The 14,510-nt window shown below is 42.4% G+C and overlaps 1 protein-coding gene across 2 annotated transcripts in view; it reads right to left on the bottom strand.

Annotated features, from left to right (window-relative positions):
* The window catches only part of LOC121693567 (protein mono-ADP-ribosyltransferase PARP4-like), a 44,908-nt gene that overhangs the window by 25,924 nt on the left and 4,474 nt on the right, over positions 1 to 14,510 (bottom strand). For both annotated transcript variants that reach the window (XM_042073115.1, XM_042073107.1), the window contains 12 exons: positions 14,288 to 14,375; positions 13,590 to 13,670; positions 13,064 to 13,222; positions 11,404 to 11,541; positions 8,624 to 8,782; positions 8,352 to 8,515; positions 8,109 to 8,240; positions 3,559 to 3,657; positions 3,153 to 3,336; positions 2,654 to 2,801; positions 2,080 to 2,222; positions 198 to 329 (listed from right to left, as the gene is read on the bottom strand). In XM_042073115.1, the coding sequence (XP_041929049.1) occupies positions 198 to 329; positions 2,080 to 2,222; positions 2,654 to 2,801; positions 3,153 to 3,336; positions 3,559 to 3,657; positions 8,109 to 8,240; positions 8,352 to 8,515; positions 8,624 to 8,782; positions 11,404 to 11,541; positions 13,064 to 13,222; positions 13,590 to 13,670; positions 14,288 to 14,375 (1,627 nt within the window). The remainder of the gene's footprint in view (positions 1 to 197; positions 330 to 2,079; positions 2,223 to 2,653; positions 2,802 to 3,152; positions 3,337 to 3,558; positions 3,658 to 8,108; positions 8,241 to 8,351; positions 8,516 to 8,623; positions 8,783 to 11,403; positions 11,542 to 13,063; positions 13,223 to 13,589; positions 13,671 to 14,287; positions 14,376 to 14,510) is intronic.

Genomic DNA, 14,510 nt, shown 5'->3' with positions numbered 1-14,510 from the left:
CAGCAGAACACAACTACACCTGAGGACTGGACACACCACCAGATTATCATGAAGATACATCAGAACAGCCAGAGGACTGGAGACGCCACCAGAACAGCATGCAGAACAGATACATCAGAACAGCCAGAGGACTGGAGATGGTTGAATGGAGTCGGTGCCCTATGGCAGGGGGTAGATAGAGTGCAGGGAGATTCTACCTGTCCGATCACGTGCTTCCCGTTGATGAAGGCCTCAAAGCCACACACAGCAGCAGACTCTTCCAGGGGGAAAACATACTTGGCCTCGATGGGAGTGGGGTTCGGGTTGGAGTACGTCTGGAAGATGATGACCTGGAGACAGGAGATGGGAGACAATCAGAAGCAGTGAAGTAGGATAATAGCAGTCAGTAGAGAATTAAAAAGTGATCTCAGTGTTTCCTGTCATGATGTCTGAGGGCCAGAGATGAAAAAAGATGCATCTCGCTGACAACCTGATAATGTTTGCTTGAGTATAATATGTGGATGAAAATAACCGAAGGTTACAAGTAAAAATGAGTGAGTAAATGAAATGTACTGCACATTGAGGAAACTAAACAGCAAAATGTACTATATGTGTAAAGCACATAACTGTCAACATTGAGCACTGAAGACAAGGAAGATTTTCCGAGATTCTCTCCCAAAATACGGGGAACATTTCAACATTCGGTTTTCTGTTGCCATCCCTTTGCTGACAGCAAGAATTCAGGCTTCAAAACTGCTGCACCAACTAAATGAGGTGTGTAGCTATGTCTAACATGGCGTTGCTTACAGATTGGCGTCAAATCGTGCTCTCACAACAACCACGCCATTATCTTAAAGGAACACGCCACCCAAAGTCAGTAGTAATATATGTTCTTACCTTAACTTTCACGAGTTGAGTCATACCTCTCCCGTGTCGGTACGTGCACTCAAACGCTCTGGTGCGCGGCGCGAATGTGTTAGCATGTTGCTATGCTAGAATTGAAGTACTCCCAAGTGCTATTGCGCCACACATTATAGTTCTCCTGTTTATTCGCTTGGAAAATGGCCACGTTTCATGTTGTGTGACCTTACACATTTTTATCAACTACTCGAGCAACTGTATTTAAGTAGGGAAAACGTGGATGTTTTTAATTACTGCTATCTTCCTCCCTCTATGGCTACGTCTGAGCCCACTAGAATAGCAACATGCTAACACATTCGCGCCGTGCACCAGAGCGTTTGAGTGCACGTACCGACACGGGAGAGGTATGACTCAACTCGTAAAAGTTAAAGGGGAACTTGGCAACTATTTCAACGTAATAAACCCGTTTAGAAATCATTTGGATGGTTAAATGACCTGTTCCGGTTAAAATGGTGACTTTCCCCGCTGCGCCTAGCGTCCCCAGGCGGAAAAACCAACCTTACAACATTGAGACTACCGTCCCGGAAAGAGAAGTGAGAAACAAGAAACTCGTTTTAAATCGTGTTTCTTACCTTGTAACATTCACATAGTTCTGCCAAACGTATGCTAACCGTTCGCTAGCTTGTAAACAAATCCATGTGCTTTATCGTTACCTTTTCCCACAGTTTGAAATAGCATAATGCACAATTACTCCAGCAGAGGGGGAAATCCTGCCAAGTTTCCCTTTAAGGTAAGAACATATATTACTACTGACATTGGGTGGCGTGTTCCTTTAAATAGTCTAACATCACTCTAAGGTTGCCTTCAAGCAAGCAAACCGATGCTTTGAAAACATCTGTTTCACTGAGTAGTCCAATAGCAGGGCTAATGTTATGAAAGTATTAAAATACAGATATTTTACGGGAAAATACTAAAATGGGAAAACAGTGGGAAAAAAGTTAAAATACATGAGAAACCTGGAAGGCACGGTAAAAACAATATCATAAAGTAGACAGTAGTCTGAGGAAAATGTGTGGGCACTCCCTACTTTTTGCCACACATTAAGTACATTTAGGAGACCAAACAAACCCAATGAACTTTGTCTTTGACTCGAACCCCCATATCTAAGTCATGGTTATACTTCTTGTTTTAGTAGAAGTGGTTGAGCGTTTGAGTCTGTGTGGCCTGTGAGCCCTATACCTGAGACAGCAGATCCACCAGCTTGCACTTCACATGGACGGCCTGCAGGGGGAGTGTCTGTCCAGCGCTGTCCAGGAGACCAGCAGTCACGCTGTCCAGCGGGTTCTTAACGTCCTCAAACCCCGCACTGTCCTCACTGCCCACTAAAAATACACATGTAGAGTGCCTTAAGTACCTAATACGTTGTTATATTTCATGACGGAACACTTTTTCTAAGGTATGTTACTAAACTATTATTATATTGTAATAACCACACACTTGTCTTAACTATATAATACATGTACAATTAACTACAATGCTATAAAATATCATCATCATGGAATTGCACTTTAATACACTATTGTGTGCCTCTTCTCTAAACAATAACATATTAATATTGTATGTAATAAAATGTTGCTGCATCAAACCTATATAACCTTATGTAACCTAATCCAAATAAAAACTGAATACTAGGTACATAGGAAATGACATCACTTATTATGATGTAGGGTCTAATTAATTTTCTACAGCATGCAAACCATACGGTCTCATATGTTGGATGAGGGGGAAAGAAAGGCCATCAGTGGAGACTCACATGTGTCAGAAGTTCCTGCTGGAGGGATGTTTTCCACAGACGTGTCAACAGACGGCTGGAAGTCCTTGAGCTGGTCGTCTGGCAGTGTGTACTGGACCACATACTTCAGCCGGACCTGGTCAGGGCTGAACACCACGTACTCATCGTCCTGCAGGAAAAACACAGGAGCCATCAACGGCCTGGGAGTGACAGATATGATACCATGACAACCACATTATGATGAGAACAATTACAGCAAGACACATGCTCAATAATAATATATTCATATATTCAAAAATGTATTACTGTATGTATGTTTACTTGTAAGTATTTATGAAGATACATTTATAGAAAGAAACTAAATATTTGTAAACTAAACTAAATAAAAAGTGAGGGTACTGATACAAACTATGTCAAGGAAATATTTACATTTCTGTATTACATATACAAGCATTTCTGTGGAAAGACATTAAACATTCTACAATGTGTTATTCTTTGACTCCCCCATAAGCATGAGTACCTCAAATTCAGAGTGTTGTCTGGGGGTACTGCGGACCCCATGGACGCTGTCGTAGCCCTCAGGAGCGATGGTCAGGGTGGTGTCCTTCTTCCGGAACTCTCTACAGTAGCCCAGCGCCACCTCACACACCAACAGCAGGCGTGAGCCGTCCGTCACACCGGGCCTGGAGTACTTCACACTGGTGCTGATCCACAAGGGGGGGAAGAGAGAAGGAACCGTAAGGCTGAGAGGGTGTACATGTTTACATACAGAGTACTACACACTGGTGCTGATCCACAAGGGGGAGAGAGGAGAGAAGGAACGGTTAGTGTGAGATACTCACACTGGGGCTTATTGGCAGATGAAGAGCAGGAAAGAAGAAAACGTAACTTGCGTATTTAATGCCCCAATGCCAAGGGCAACTGACCTGAAGGAGTCGCTGAAGTAGATGCCTCCTCCCAGGTGCCCCACATCTGTGCGCTGGACTCCATGATGCTCCACTCCAACACGGGGCAGCAGGAGACCCCTGCAGAGACAGGGCAGATACCGCATGGACAACACTCTCATTAGGAACACTAGCATGGACAACACTCTCATTAGGAACACTAGCATGGACAACACTCTCATCAGGAACACTAGCATGGACAACACTCTCATTAGGAACACTAGCATGGATAACACTCTCATTAGTAACACTAGCATGGACAACACTCACATCAGGAACACTAGTAACACTAGCATAGACAACACTCTCATTAGGAACACTAGCATGGATAACACTCTCATTAGTAACACTAGCATGGACAACACTCTCATTAGGAACACTAGCATGGACAACACTCTCATTAGTAACACTAGCATGGATAACACTCTCATTAGTAACACTAGCATGGACAACACTCACATCAGGAACACTAGTAACACTAGCATAGACAACACTCACATTAGGAACACTAGCATGGATAACACTCTCATTAGTAACACTAGTATGGACAACACTCTCATTAGTAACACTAGCATGGATAACACTCTCATTAGGAACACTAGCATGGATAACACTCTCATTAGGAACACTAGCATGGATAACACTCACATCAGGAACACTAGTAACACTAGCATAGACAACACTCACATTAGGAACACTAGTAACACTAGCATAGACAACACTCACATCAGTAACACTAGTAACACTAGCATGGACAACACTCACATCAGGAACACTAGTAACACTAGCATAGACAACACTCACATCAGGAACACTAGTAACACTAGCATAGACAACACTCACATCAGTAACACTAGTAACACTAGCATGGACAACACTCACATTAGGAACACTAGTAACACTAGCATGGACAACACTCACACTAGTAACACTAGCATGGACAACACTCACACTAGTAACACTAGTAACACTAGCATGGACAACAGTCTTATTAGCAGTCCCTCCAGGAATTCGCAATGTTGCGATCGCAACAATTAACGCAAATTCAGCAAATCCTCGTGAATTCTGGGCGACCTCGCAATTTTATCCAAACACTGCAACTTTTTCGCAAATTTGACCAATCATCATGGTTTCCCCATGAAATTTCACCTACCACAACAGTCCCTCGTGCAGAATATTAAGTCAGATGCCACACTCACTTCTGCAGACACCAGAGACTGCCCTATGTTCACTCCTCTGCAGTTTTAATGACAATAAATAGAAGGCTAACGTTAATGATCTGCTTTACTTGCGCATCTCTCAACCTGGTGTTGCTAACCTACCTAGGCTATGAAAGTAAGTTAATTAAGGCCTACTTTTACTGACATTTGAGTAGGCTACAGTATGCAATCCATTGGCAAACGTTTACACCTGGAGATGTCTTTTAGCTCGTGTCATGTTTGCTAGCTTGTGGGCTCAGTTGTGTAGTGCTACCAAAATCATAGAAATGAATAACATTGCAAGACATTTACCTCTTCTGTGATCCAAGAATGCGTTCATTCGAGTTATTTTTTAACATTTATTTTAACTAATGACATAGAAACATCCCGAAATCCATCCACATATTGTAATGCACTATGCAAAAAGTTATTTCCACTCGTAGCCGAACACAGTGAGATGCAAGCGTTCCAATCCACTTAGAAATGTAATTACGCTACTCTCACGTCCTTAAACTGGCAGGCAGTGAATTAGACTTACACACCACCAATGTAATAACATTAAAGAAAAGTGTAGTCTAATAGTTTAAATCAATATAAAATTACTAGATACTTAGTTGGCTATTAGTAATTATGCAAGTCACAGAATATGAATTATTACAAATATATGAACTTAATATGAATTACAACATATATGAATGTATTGAAACATGACATGATGCCATCTTTTTAGGGGGCTGTCTTTTTTGGACAGTTCTACGAAAAGGTTATACTGCTTTGTGAATTACCCCAGTCAAAGTATTTACACAAATAAAGTAGCCTAGGCCTACCTTGATTTTCTGTAACCCTTACTATTTACCTTTACTTACCCTTTTTAATAAGCATCAAGATGATCAGTGTGATTTTCGTCTTACTAACCTTAATTGCCCTCAATTAAAAAATAATAAAAAATAAAAAAATCACAACTATTTTTGCAATTTTCACTTCCTCCCGCAATTTCTTCGCAACAAAGAGCTAAAAACACCGCAGCTTCCATCGCAATTTTTTAGAAAAGTTGTCGCTAAATCAGGCATTTTAGATCGCAACAATCTCAAAAAATCCTCGCGAAATCCTAGAGGGACTGTATTAGGAACACTACAGTGTTTCCCCAAGGTATTCATGAGCGGCGCAGCGCCGCTCCTGGAATTCAAGCGCCACTGCAAAAAAAGCCTAATTAAAAAAATATATATATAGACGCAAGTGAACTTCAGGAACAGCTGCCGTTCGTTCAGGTTTCATGTCAACAAATAATAGTAGGCTAACGTTGAAGGCGCAGTCAGGGATTCCACAGATCACGCTTGTTTGTGTTTATGTTTAGGTTTATTAGCAGACACAATTTTGGGCAAAAAACGTAGCCTACAACCAAGGAACCAAATTAAACACGCCAGCGAGATAGCTCGCCTCTACTGTACCTTCAGTAGCCTATTCCCAGATAAATTCCACGCATTGTTTCGTTTTTGTTTGTGATACAGGCAATGCTTTCAAGCCCTGTGTTGCTAACATACCTAGGCTGTGAAACTAAGGTCTAGCTAGCCTATTGGTGGGTTTAATTGAATTTGAGTAATAGATGCTTTTGTCTTAATGCCTTAATTTAAAAAAAAATAGGACATAAATTATTTTTTAATGTATTATGTATCGTAAATGAATAAATGTTATTATATAAATAAATGTCTTAACTTATGCACAGCACTGTATATTCTCAATAGTAATAGTTTGTACAGTGGCCTACAGTGTACAGTTGTAGTGGCTAATTACTAATAATGTAAATGAAAAAGGTGAAAGAAAAACATGAATAATCCCAACCAACATCCTTTTAAAGTACTGCAATAATCATGCTTTGTAAATGCTTGTGTTGATGGTTATGTCATAATTTGTAACTCAATCTGTCAATTTCTTTCACACAATCCACCAGAAGTCACCATTTAAGGAGTCATTTATTCAAATTTTTCTCTCTTTTTTTTGGGGGGGGGCTTCCTACAATCAACAGCACCGCTGCTGGAAAAAATTCTAACACTAGCATGGACAACAGTCTTATTAGGAACACTAGTAACACTAGCATGGACAACACTCACATCAGGAACACTAGTAACACTAGCATGGACAACACTCACATCAGTAACACTAGTAACACTAGCATGGACACCAGTCTTATTAGGAACACTAGTAACACTAGCATGGACAACAGTCTTATTAGGAACACTAGTAACACTAGCATGGACACCAGTCTCATTAGGAACACTAGCATGGACACCAGTCTTATTAGGAACACTAGTAACACTAGCATGGACAACAGTCTTATTAGGAACACTAGTAACACTAGCATGGACAACACTCACATCAGGAACACTAGTAACACTAGCATGGACAACAGTCTTATTAGGAACACTAGTAACACTAGCATGGACAACACTCACATCAGTAACACTAGCATGGACAACAGTCACATCAGTAACACTAGCATGGACACCAGTCTCATTAGGAACACTAGTAACTCTAGCATGGACGACACTCACATCAGTAACACTAATAACACTAGCATGGACACCAGTCTCATTAGGAACACTAGTAACACTAGCATGGACAACACTCACATCAGTAACACTAGTAACACTAGCATGGACAATACTCACATCAGTAACACTAGCATGGACACAACAGTCTCATTAGGAACACTAGTAACACTAGCATGGACAATACTCACACTAGTAACTCTAGCATGGACAGCACTCACATTAGGAACACTAGTAACACTAGCATGGATGACACTCACATCAGTAACACCAGTAACACTAGCATGGACAACACTCACATCAGTAACACTAGCATGGACAACACTCACATTAGGAACACTAGTAAGACTAGTTATGAGTGCATAGTCATATCTATATAGCTACTGTTATTACAGCATGGACAACAATTACATTAGGAACACTAGTTACATTAGTTATGTAAGGGATAACAAGGTGTCCCACTATACGGAATTAATGGATGAGACGGAGGCAAAGAACTCCACAACGCGCAGCTGAGTGGTGTTTCCTCCACCAAGTCCATTAATTCCGTATATTCCGTATATGCCACTATTCCGCTTATCCTCCTATGTATAGGCAATAGTTATACTAATAATCTTTGCATAGTCTCCATAGAAAAAGGGTATTTATGGTTATATTTATATAACTGCTCTGGTAGTGTTTATCAGGTAAGTATGTAGTATATATCTGTGTGTGTGTGTGTGTGTGTGTGTGTGTGTGTGTGTGTGTGTGTCTCTGTGTGTGTTTGTGTGTTCCAGAGTTTTCTAACCGAGAGAGGATTCCAACAAAGCTGGCAGGACTGGTGGAGTGGAGGAGGGGCTTAATGTTCCCAAGCTCCTCCCTGAACATCTGAAGCTCCGCCCCACGCTGCACATGGAACACATGGTGAATCTTAATCTCCCTGCAAGAGAAACACAGGGAGTCAGAGACGCACACACACACCCACAAACGCACGCACGCACACACACACAAACACACACACGCGCACACGCACACACACACACACACACACCCCTGCTTGTCGTGGTGCTGCAGCAGTTGAGTGGCGGTCTGGTAGGCGGGGCTCTGAGGGGGGAGGCTCTCGATGCTGCAGCCCAGGGCTCTGTACTTCCCCACACTGGAGGGACTGGAGCTCCTCATCACCGCCTCATTCACAGACAGCGTGTCCCTCAGCACCTGCACACAGTGGGTATCAGGAAGTGTGTGTTGGCAGTTGAGCTTGGCAGTAGGGAGGGTATGGGGCAGTGTGTGTGTGTGTGTGTGTGTGTGTGTGTGTGTGTGTACCTGACACAGGTCCAGTGCCTGAGAGGTGAGCTTGGCAGTAGGGAGGGTATGGGGCAGTGTGTGGGGCAGCACAGAGTGAAGCTCCTCCAGCAGGACCTTCCTCTCAGCCGCCCCCTCTGACCTCCGCACCTGCAGCAGCAAACCCTCCGCACGGCTCACCTGCAGGGACAGCACAGCAGTGAGGAGACAAACACACACACACACACACACACACATCAGTATCTAATTTTTCAAAGATGAAATGAAAAACAAAAAAAAATTGAAGTGGAGCAGGACCCACTGTGAGGGCTGAAGTTCCCATTTTTAGCCACAGGGGGGAGGCATACACACATTAGCACACAATAAACATGAAAATGAGGCCATTACACACAATCAGCAGTTACACACACTGCAACAACTGCATATCTAATAAAATCTAGATCAAGATAAAAAAAACTAGTTTGTATTGTTTTCAGTATAAAGCAGCGTTTCTCAAACTGTGGGTCGCGGAGACATGCAAGGTGGGGCGCGAACTGACGTGAAAAACAGGAGTTTTATTTTATTTATTTTTTTTGTTTGTAGCCTAGGCCCAGGTAGCACCCGATGCGCAATGGACGCACTGTGTTATTCACAGGGAAGCACTTGTGTCAAGGCAGCTTAGTTAGTCCCGACCTACATGAGATTTTGAACGTTGTTGTGAGAGTGGTGAATTTCATCAAAACCCGGCCCTTAAAAGCCCGTCTATTCTCCGCACTTTGCGAAGAAATGGCAGCTGACCAAAAGGGTGTACTGTTTCACAGCGAGGCAAGGTGGCTTTCCCGAGGTAAAGTGCTGTCGCGCGTTTTTGAGCTCCGAGTCGCCTCTTCTTGGAGGAAGAGCGCATGTTTGAATCTGCAAGCACGTTCACTAATGAACATTTCTTGACGAAGCTGGCCTATCTTAGCGATATATTTGATATATCTTAGCGATACATGAGTTAAATGTCCAGTTACAAGGCAAAGACAAGCACCTACCTCACCTAGCAAATAAGATTACTGCATTCATCAAAAAAACTTGAGGTATGGGACAGGCGCCTCGATCGCGACAGTATTATGCCTTTGAGATTGCTGAGCGAAATCGCTGAAACGTCTTATTCGGGAGCCACTCTTGTGATCCCATGTGTTAAACAGTAGGCCTACATCACATCCCTGCAAAGTTTATTTCATAAATATTTCCCAACCAGCAGTGCTCAGTATGACTGGAGTATGGATCCATTTAATGCAGCATGTTGGTATTTCATTGAATATATTGTACAATGCTGTAAAATGACCTATGCTTCCTAATATGTTGCTGGAAAACAGAAATATGTGTGTTATTATGTATTTATTTATTTATTTTATCTGCAGCACCAGCTGATTTTAACTCTGTTGAAGAGGATATATTTAGAACTTGTCATTATTTCAATAAATTTGACAATTTTAAGCTTGACCTACCACTTTCTTAGAGCGATGAGGGACAGGTGGGGCTCGAGAATGCCCCCTTGATCAAAGTGGGGAATGAAAGAAAACGTTTGAGAACCACTGCTCTAAGGAGTGACTCAGAAAGTCACGCGGACAACTGCCTCACTCTCAAGACACTAACTTATAGCTGTCCCACTCCCAGGGTACTAAGCTACACAATAACATAATGGGAATTTGTTGCCTAGCTCATTGGTTCCTTATACCATATATAGCTTAGGAAAGCTAACAGCTTTCTATAAGGATCTAGTTTGTTAACTACCACAGTCACGAGTTGGGTCGCGATAGTCTGTCATTTTTAAAAAGTGGGTCTCCAGAAAAAAGTTTGAGAAACACTGGTATAAAGACACTTACCTAGCGCTTTCTTGTGAAATCATTTGACTTAATTTAAGAAAAGTTTGACTTATTTTAAGACATTTCATCCTGAAAACAAGCAAATTTTTCTGCCAGTGCGTTAAGCAAATTTGTTCTAAAAACAAGCAAATTTTTTCTGCCAGTGCGTTAAGTAAAATTGTCTTGATAAGACTACTTAAAACAAGTCAAAATCTTCTTAAATTAAGTCAAAATGATCTTTTGAGAGAGCGCTAGGTAAGTCTTTTCATACTAAAAACAATACCAAATAGATTTTTTGACACAGAAGACACACCACCAGACACACACCCCTCGTACAAATACACACCTCCATGCATGTTCATCCCTACACACAAAATCAAACAAAAGGCACAATGCAAAGATACATAAGCACACAGAATGTGCTGGTATGTGGTTACACAAGTAATGAACACACAGTCTCTCTCTCTCTCTCTCACACACACACACACTGTTCTGTCACACCCCTTCACAAACACATATACTTAGACAAATAGTACATACTGTATCAGCCCACACATTGGCCATATCCTGTAATTTGCAGTGTCAGTCTTACATCATTGGGACTGATGCTCAAGGCCACCAAATATCAACATTACCAACTTACATGAACAGCCCAGATCCCTGATCTTTGCAAGTCAGTTTGTACCCATATCTCATAGATACAACCTAGCTCTAGGATTAAAACGTCCCTCTATTCAAGAACACAACATCAAGAGTGTTTTACAAAACATCAGAGCTGCCAAACCACTCTGGCAGCATGAGTTTGGACATACAGTAAGCACAAGTATAAACACAAGCACAGCAAACACACAAACACACATACACACACACACACACACACACACACACACACACACACACACACACACAGGAACAGACACACACACAAACAAACACACATACACACACACTCATCTGTAGTGTCAGTCTTACATCATTGGGGCTGATGCTGAGGGCCGGCACTTTGAGGACTTTGGTCAGACTCCCCAGTGCTTCAGTCCACACCAGCTCCACAAACACGCCCACTTCCTGTGACAGAGTGCTGCAGTTCAGCTCCTCCTCCAGCAGCAGCTGCCAAACACACAAAAACAAACACACACACACGGGATTTCAGGTATACAACAGATGTTTTTTCAGGTGCTCTCGGCAGGATGGGTTGTGTTGTGCAGCATGCAGCACCAAATAAATAACCACAGGTTGTGCACATCAATAAATAACCACAGGTTGTGCACATCAATAAATAACCACAGGTTGTGCACATCAATAAATGCCCCAAACAACCGAAAACCATTTTAATTTCCACTTCTTTTCAGTCCCCGAAATCCAAAGTCCAAACGTAAGATGTCATGTCCTTTGCCAGATCACACCAAGAGCCTTTATAATCCAACAAAGAAGCGAGTAGGCTGCTGCCCAAGAATTTTGCCACGACAGAGCAAACTAAATATATTATCCAATTGCTTAATGGTATTCCAAGAGCATAAGCAAAGAGAAAAAAAAAAACGATATCACTAGATCCGTTGAATAATTAAAAAAAAGAGGTTGCAAGGCTTTCTTTGCGCATTCTCTTGGTGGTACGCGTGCTGGTCTTTAGAACACTACTGCAAAATGTCAAACTGCGTGACAATTATTTTCACCAGTAGCTAGTACCTATTATTTTCTTAATAATAACTGAACACTCAAAGGAACCTTTTTTAAAAAACTCATTGCTGCAGCACCTGACTCTCACACACGCACTTGCTTTTTCCAGACCGCCCTCCAGTCACCTAGCACATTCACCTGTACATTTGCTGCTGATTGTGTAGTAAAAATTATTTGTAAGAACATACTGTATACAAATGTAATCTTAACTTCATCAGCCTGTCTCCCTCATATTAACTGCTGTGTCTGGTGAAGACACGCCTCGACCATTTGCAAATCAAGTCTTTTGTCATCTACAACGGCCCAGCTTTTGTCTTATGCCGGACTTCACCATAGGTGGTCGGCGCCAATTAAGCACGCATATGTCCGGGGCGTGTCTGAACTTCTCCACACACATCAACTTATTACATAATGCGGCAAAATATATTACATATTGCATTCAGGCAGTTTATAACATAATGCGGCAGATTATTACAAAATGCAGCGGTTATTGCATAATGACGTGAAAAATGTATTACATTTTATCCAGTTATTACATAATGCAGTATAAGTATTGTACTGTATATATACTCCCGTGAGGAAATTTGGTCTCTGCATTTATCCCAATCCGTGAATTAGTGAAACACACTCAGCACACAGTGAACACACTAATCCCGACGCAGTGAACTGCCTGCTACAGCGGCGCTCAGGGAAATGCAATGTTATTACATAATGCATTGTTACATGGCATCATAAATGATCCAAAAACTTGGCAGAAGCCGGATGTTACAGAATGATAATGACCCAAAACACTGCTGATATCATGCTACAGAATGATAATGACCCAAAACACTGCTGATATCAAGCGAAAAAAGTATCAACGGGCCAAGTATGCCGCTTGCTTTGAGTCCGACACCTTTGGAATAGGTCAGGGGTCAGGGGTCAGGGATCAGGGCTGTGGCCTAGTGCAGCTCACCTGCTTCAGGCTGGGAGAGCCCATGTCCTCATGCTGTGGAGGCAGGCGTCTCTGCAGCTGGAAGTTGTCAGCTCTGAGTCTGTCCTGCAGCTGCCCATACACCTCCAGAGCATCCTCAGAGCAGGAGCACAACACCAGCTGGTCTCGCTCCAGCACCCTCTGGTGGACACATGGCAGACAGACAGGCAGACAAGACAGGCAGACAGACAGGCAGACAGGAAGGCAGACAGACAGGCAGACAGACAGACAGGCAGGCAGGCAGATAGATAGAGAAAGGGAATGAATGAATATGAACACATTTAAATACATTTATCAGTTACAAGGTATCAGTTACAGTGTTTACAATTTATGAATTTGTAGAATTTGCAAAACAGTAGAGCTAGAGTGTTTTATGATATCATGTTAATATGAGAAGCTATAGAGATGTACAGAGGACAGAGATATCATGAATCCATAAAGTGAATAATTTGAGGACACAGTGAGTCTAATAACAGTGTTGATGGTTAGTGATGGCTTTTGATCTGACCTGTTTCATGTAGCGCACAACCCGGAACACATGACCCTGCTCCCATATAGCACTCTGTAGCTCCAGGACACACCAACCGCCCTAAACACACACACACACACACACACACACACACACACACACATAAACAGGAACACACACACACACACACACACACACACACACACACACACACAAGCAGGAACACACACACACATAAACAGAAACACACACACACACACACACACACACAAGCAGGAACACACACACACACACACACACACACATAAACAGGAACACACACACACACACACAAACACACACACACACAAGCAGGAACACACGCACACACACACACACACACACAAACACACACACACACAAACACACACACACACACACACATAAACAGGAACACACGCGCACACACGCGCACACACACACACACACACACACACACACACACACACACACAAACACACACACACACACACACACACACACAAACACAAACACACACATAAACAGGAACACACACACACACACACACACAAGCAGGAACACACACACACAAGCAGGAACACACGCACACACATGCACCCACGCACATAAACATACACACACACATACAGAAAGATATGTAAATTCACAAATGACCCTATGAATTTAAGATTTTTAAACAGCCTAAGACACACTGTGACAGATGTCCACTGACTCACCCCAGCAGCAGTGCTATGGATGGAGTACTTGGCCACCTGGAAGTTAGAGGGGTACGTAGGGAGGTCTCTGTCACGCTCACAGTAGATTCTGCTCAGAGGAAGCAGTTATGTGCAGGCGGAAGAACAAACACACACACTGTAAATGCACAATGAGGGGAGGCTGGGGCCAAAACAAGTTCACTTTCAAATCTCCACTTTCATGAGGAATGTTTATGTGTATGCA

Source organism: Alosa sapidissima, chromosome 2 (genome assembly GCF_018492685.1).
Source record: "Alosa sapidissima isolate fAloSap1 chromosome 2, fAloSap1.pri, whole genome shotgun sequence".
In the NCBI taxonomy this organism is placed as follows: Eukaryota; Metazoa; Chordata; class Actinopteri; order Clupeiformes; family Clupeidae; genus Alosa; species Alosa sapidissima.
This window is presented reverse-complemented; position numbering and strand designations above follow the sequence as displayed.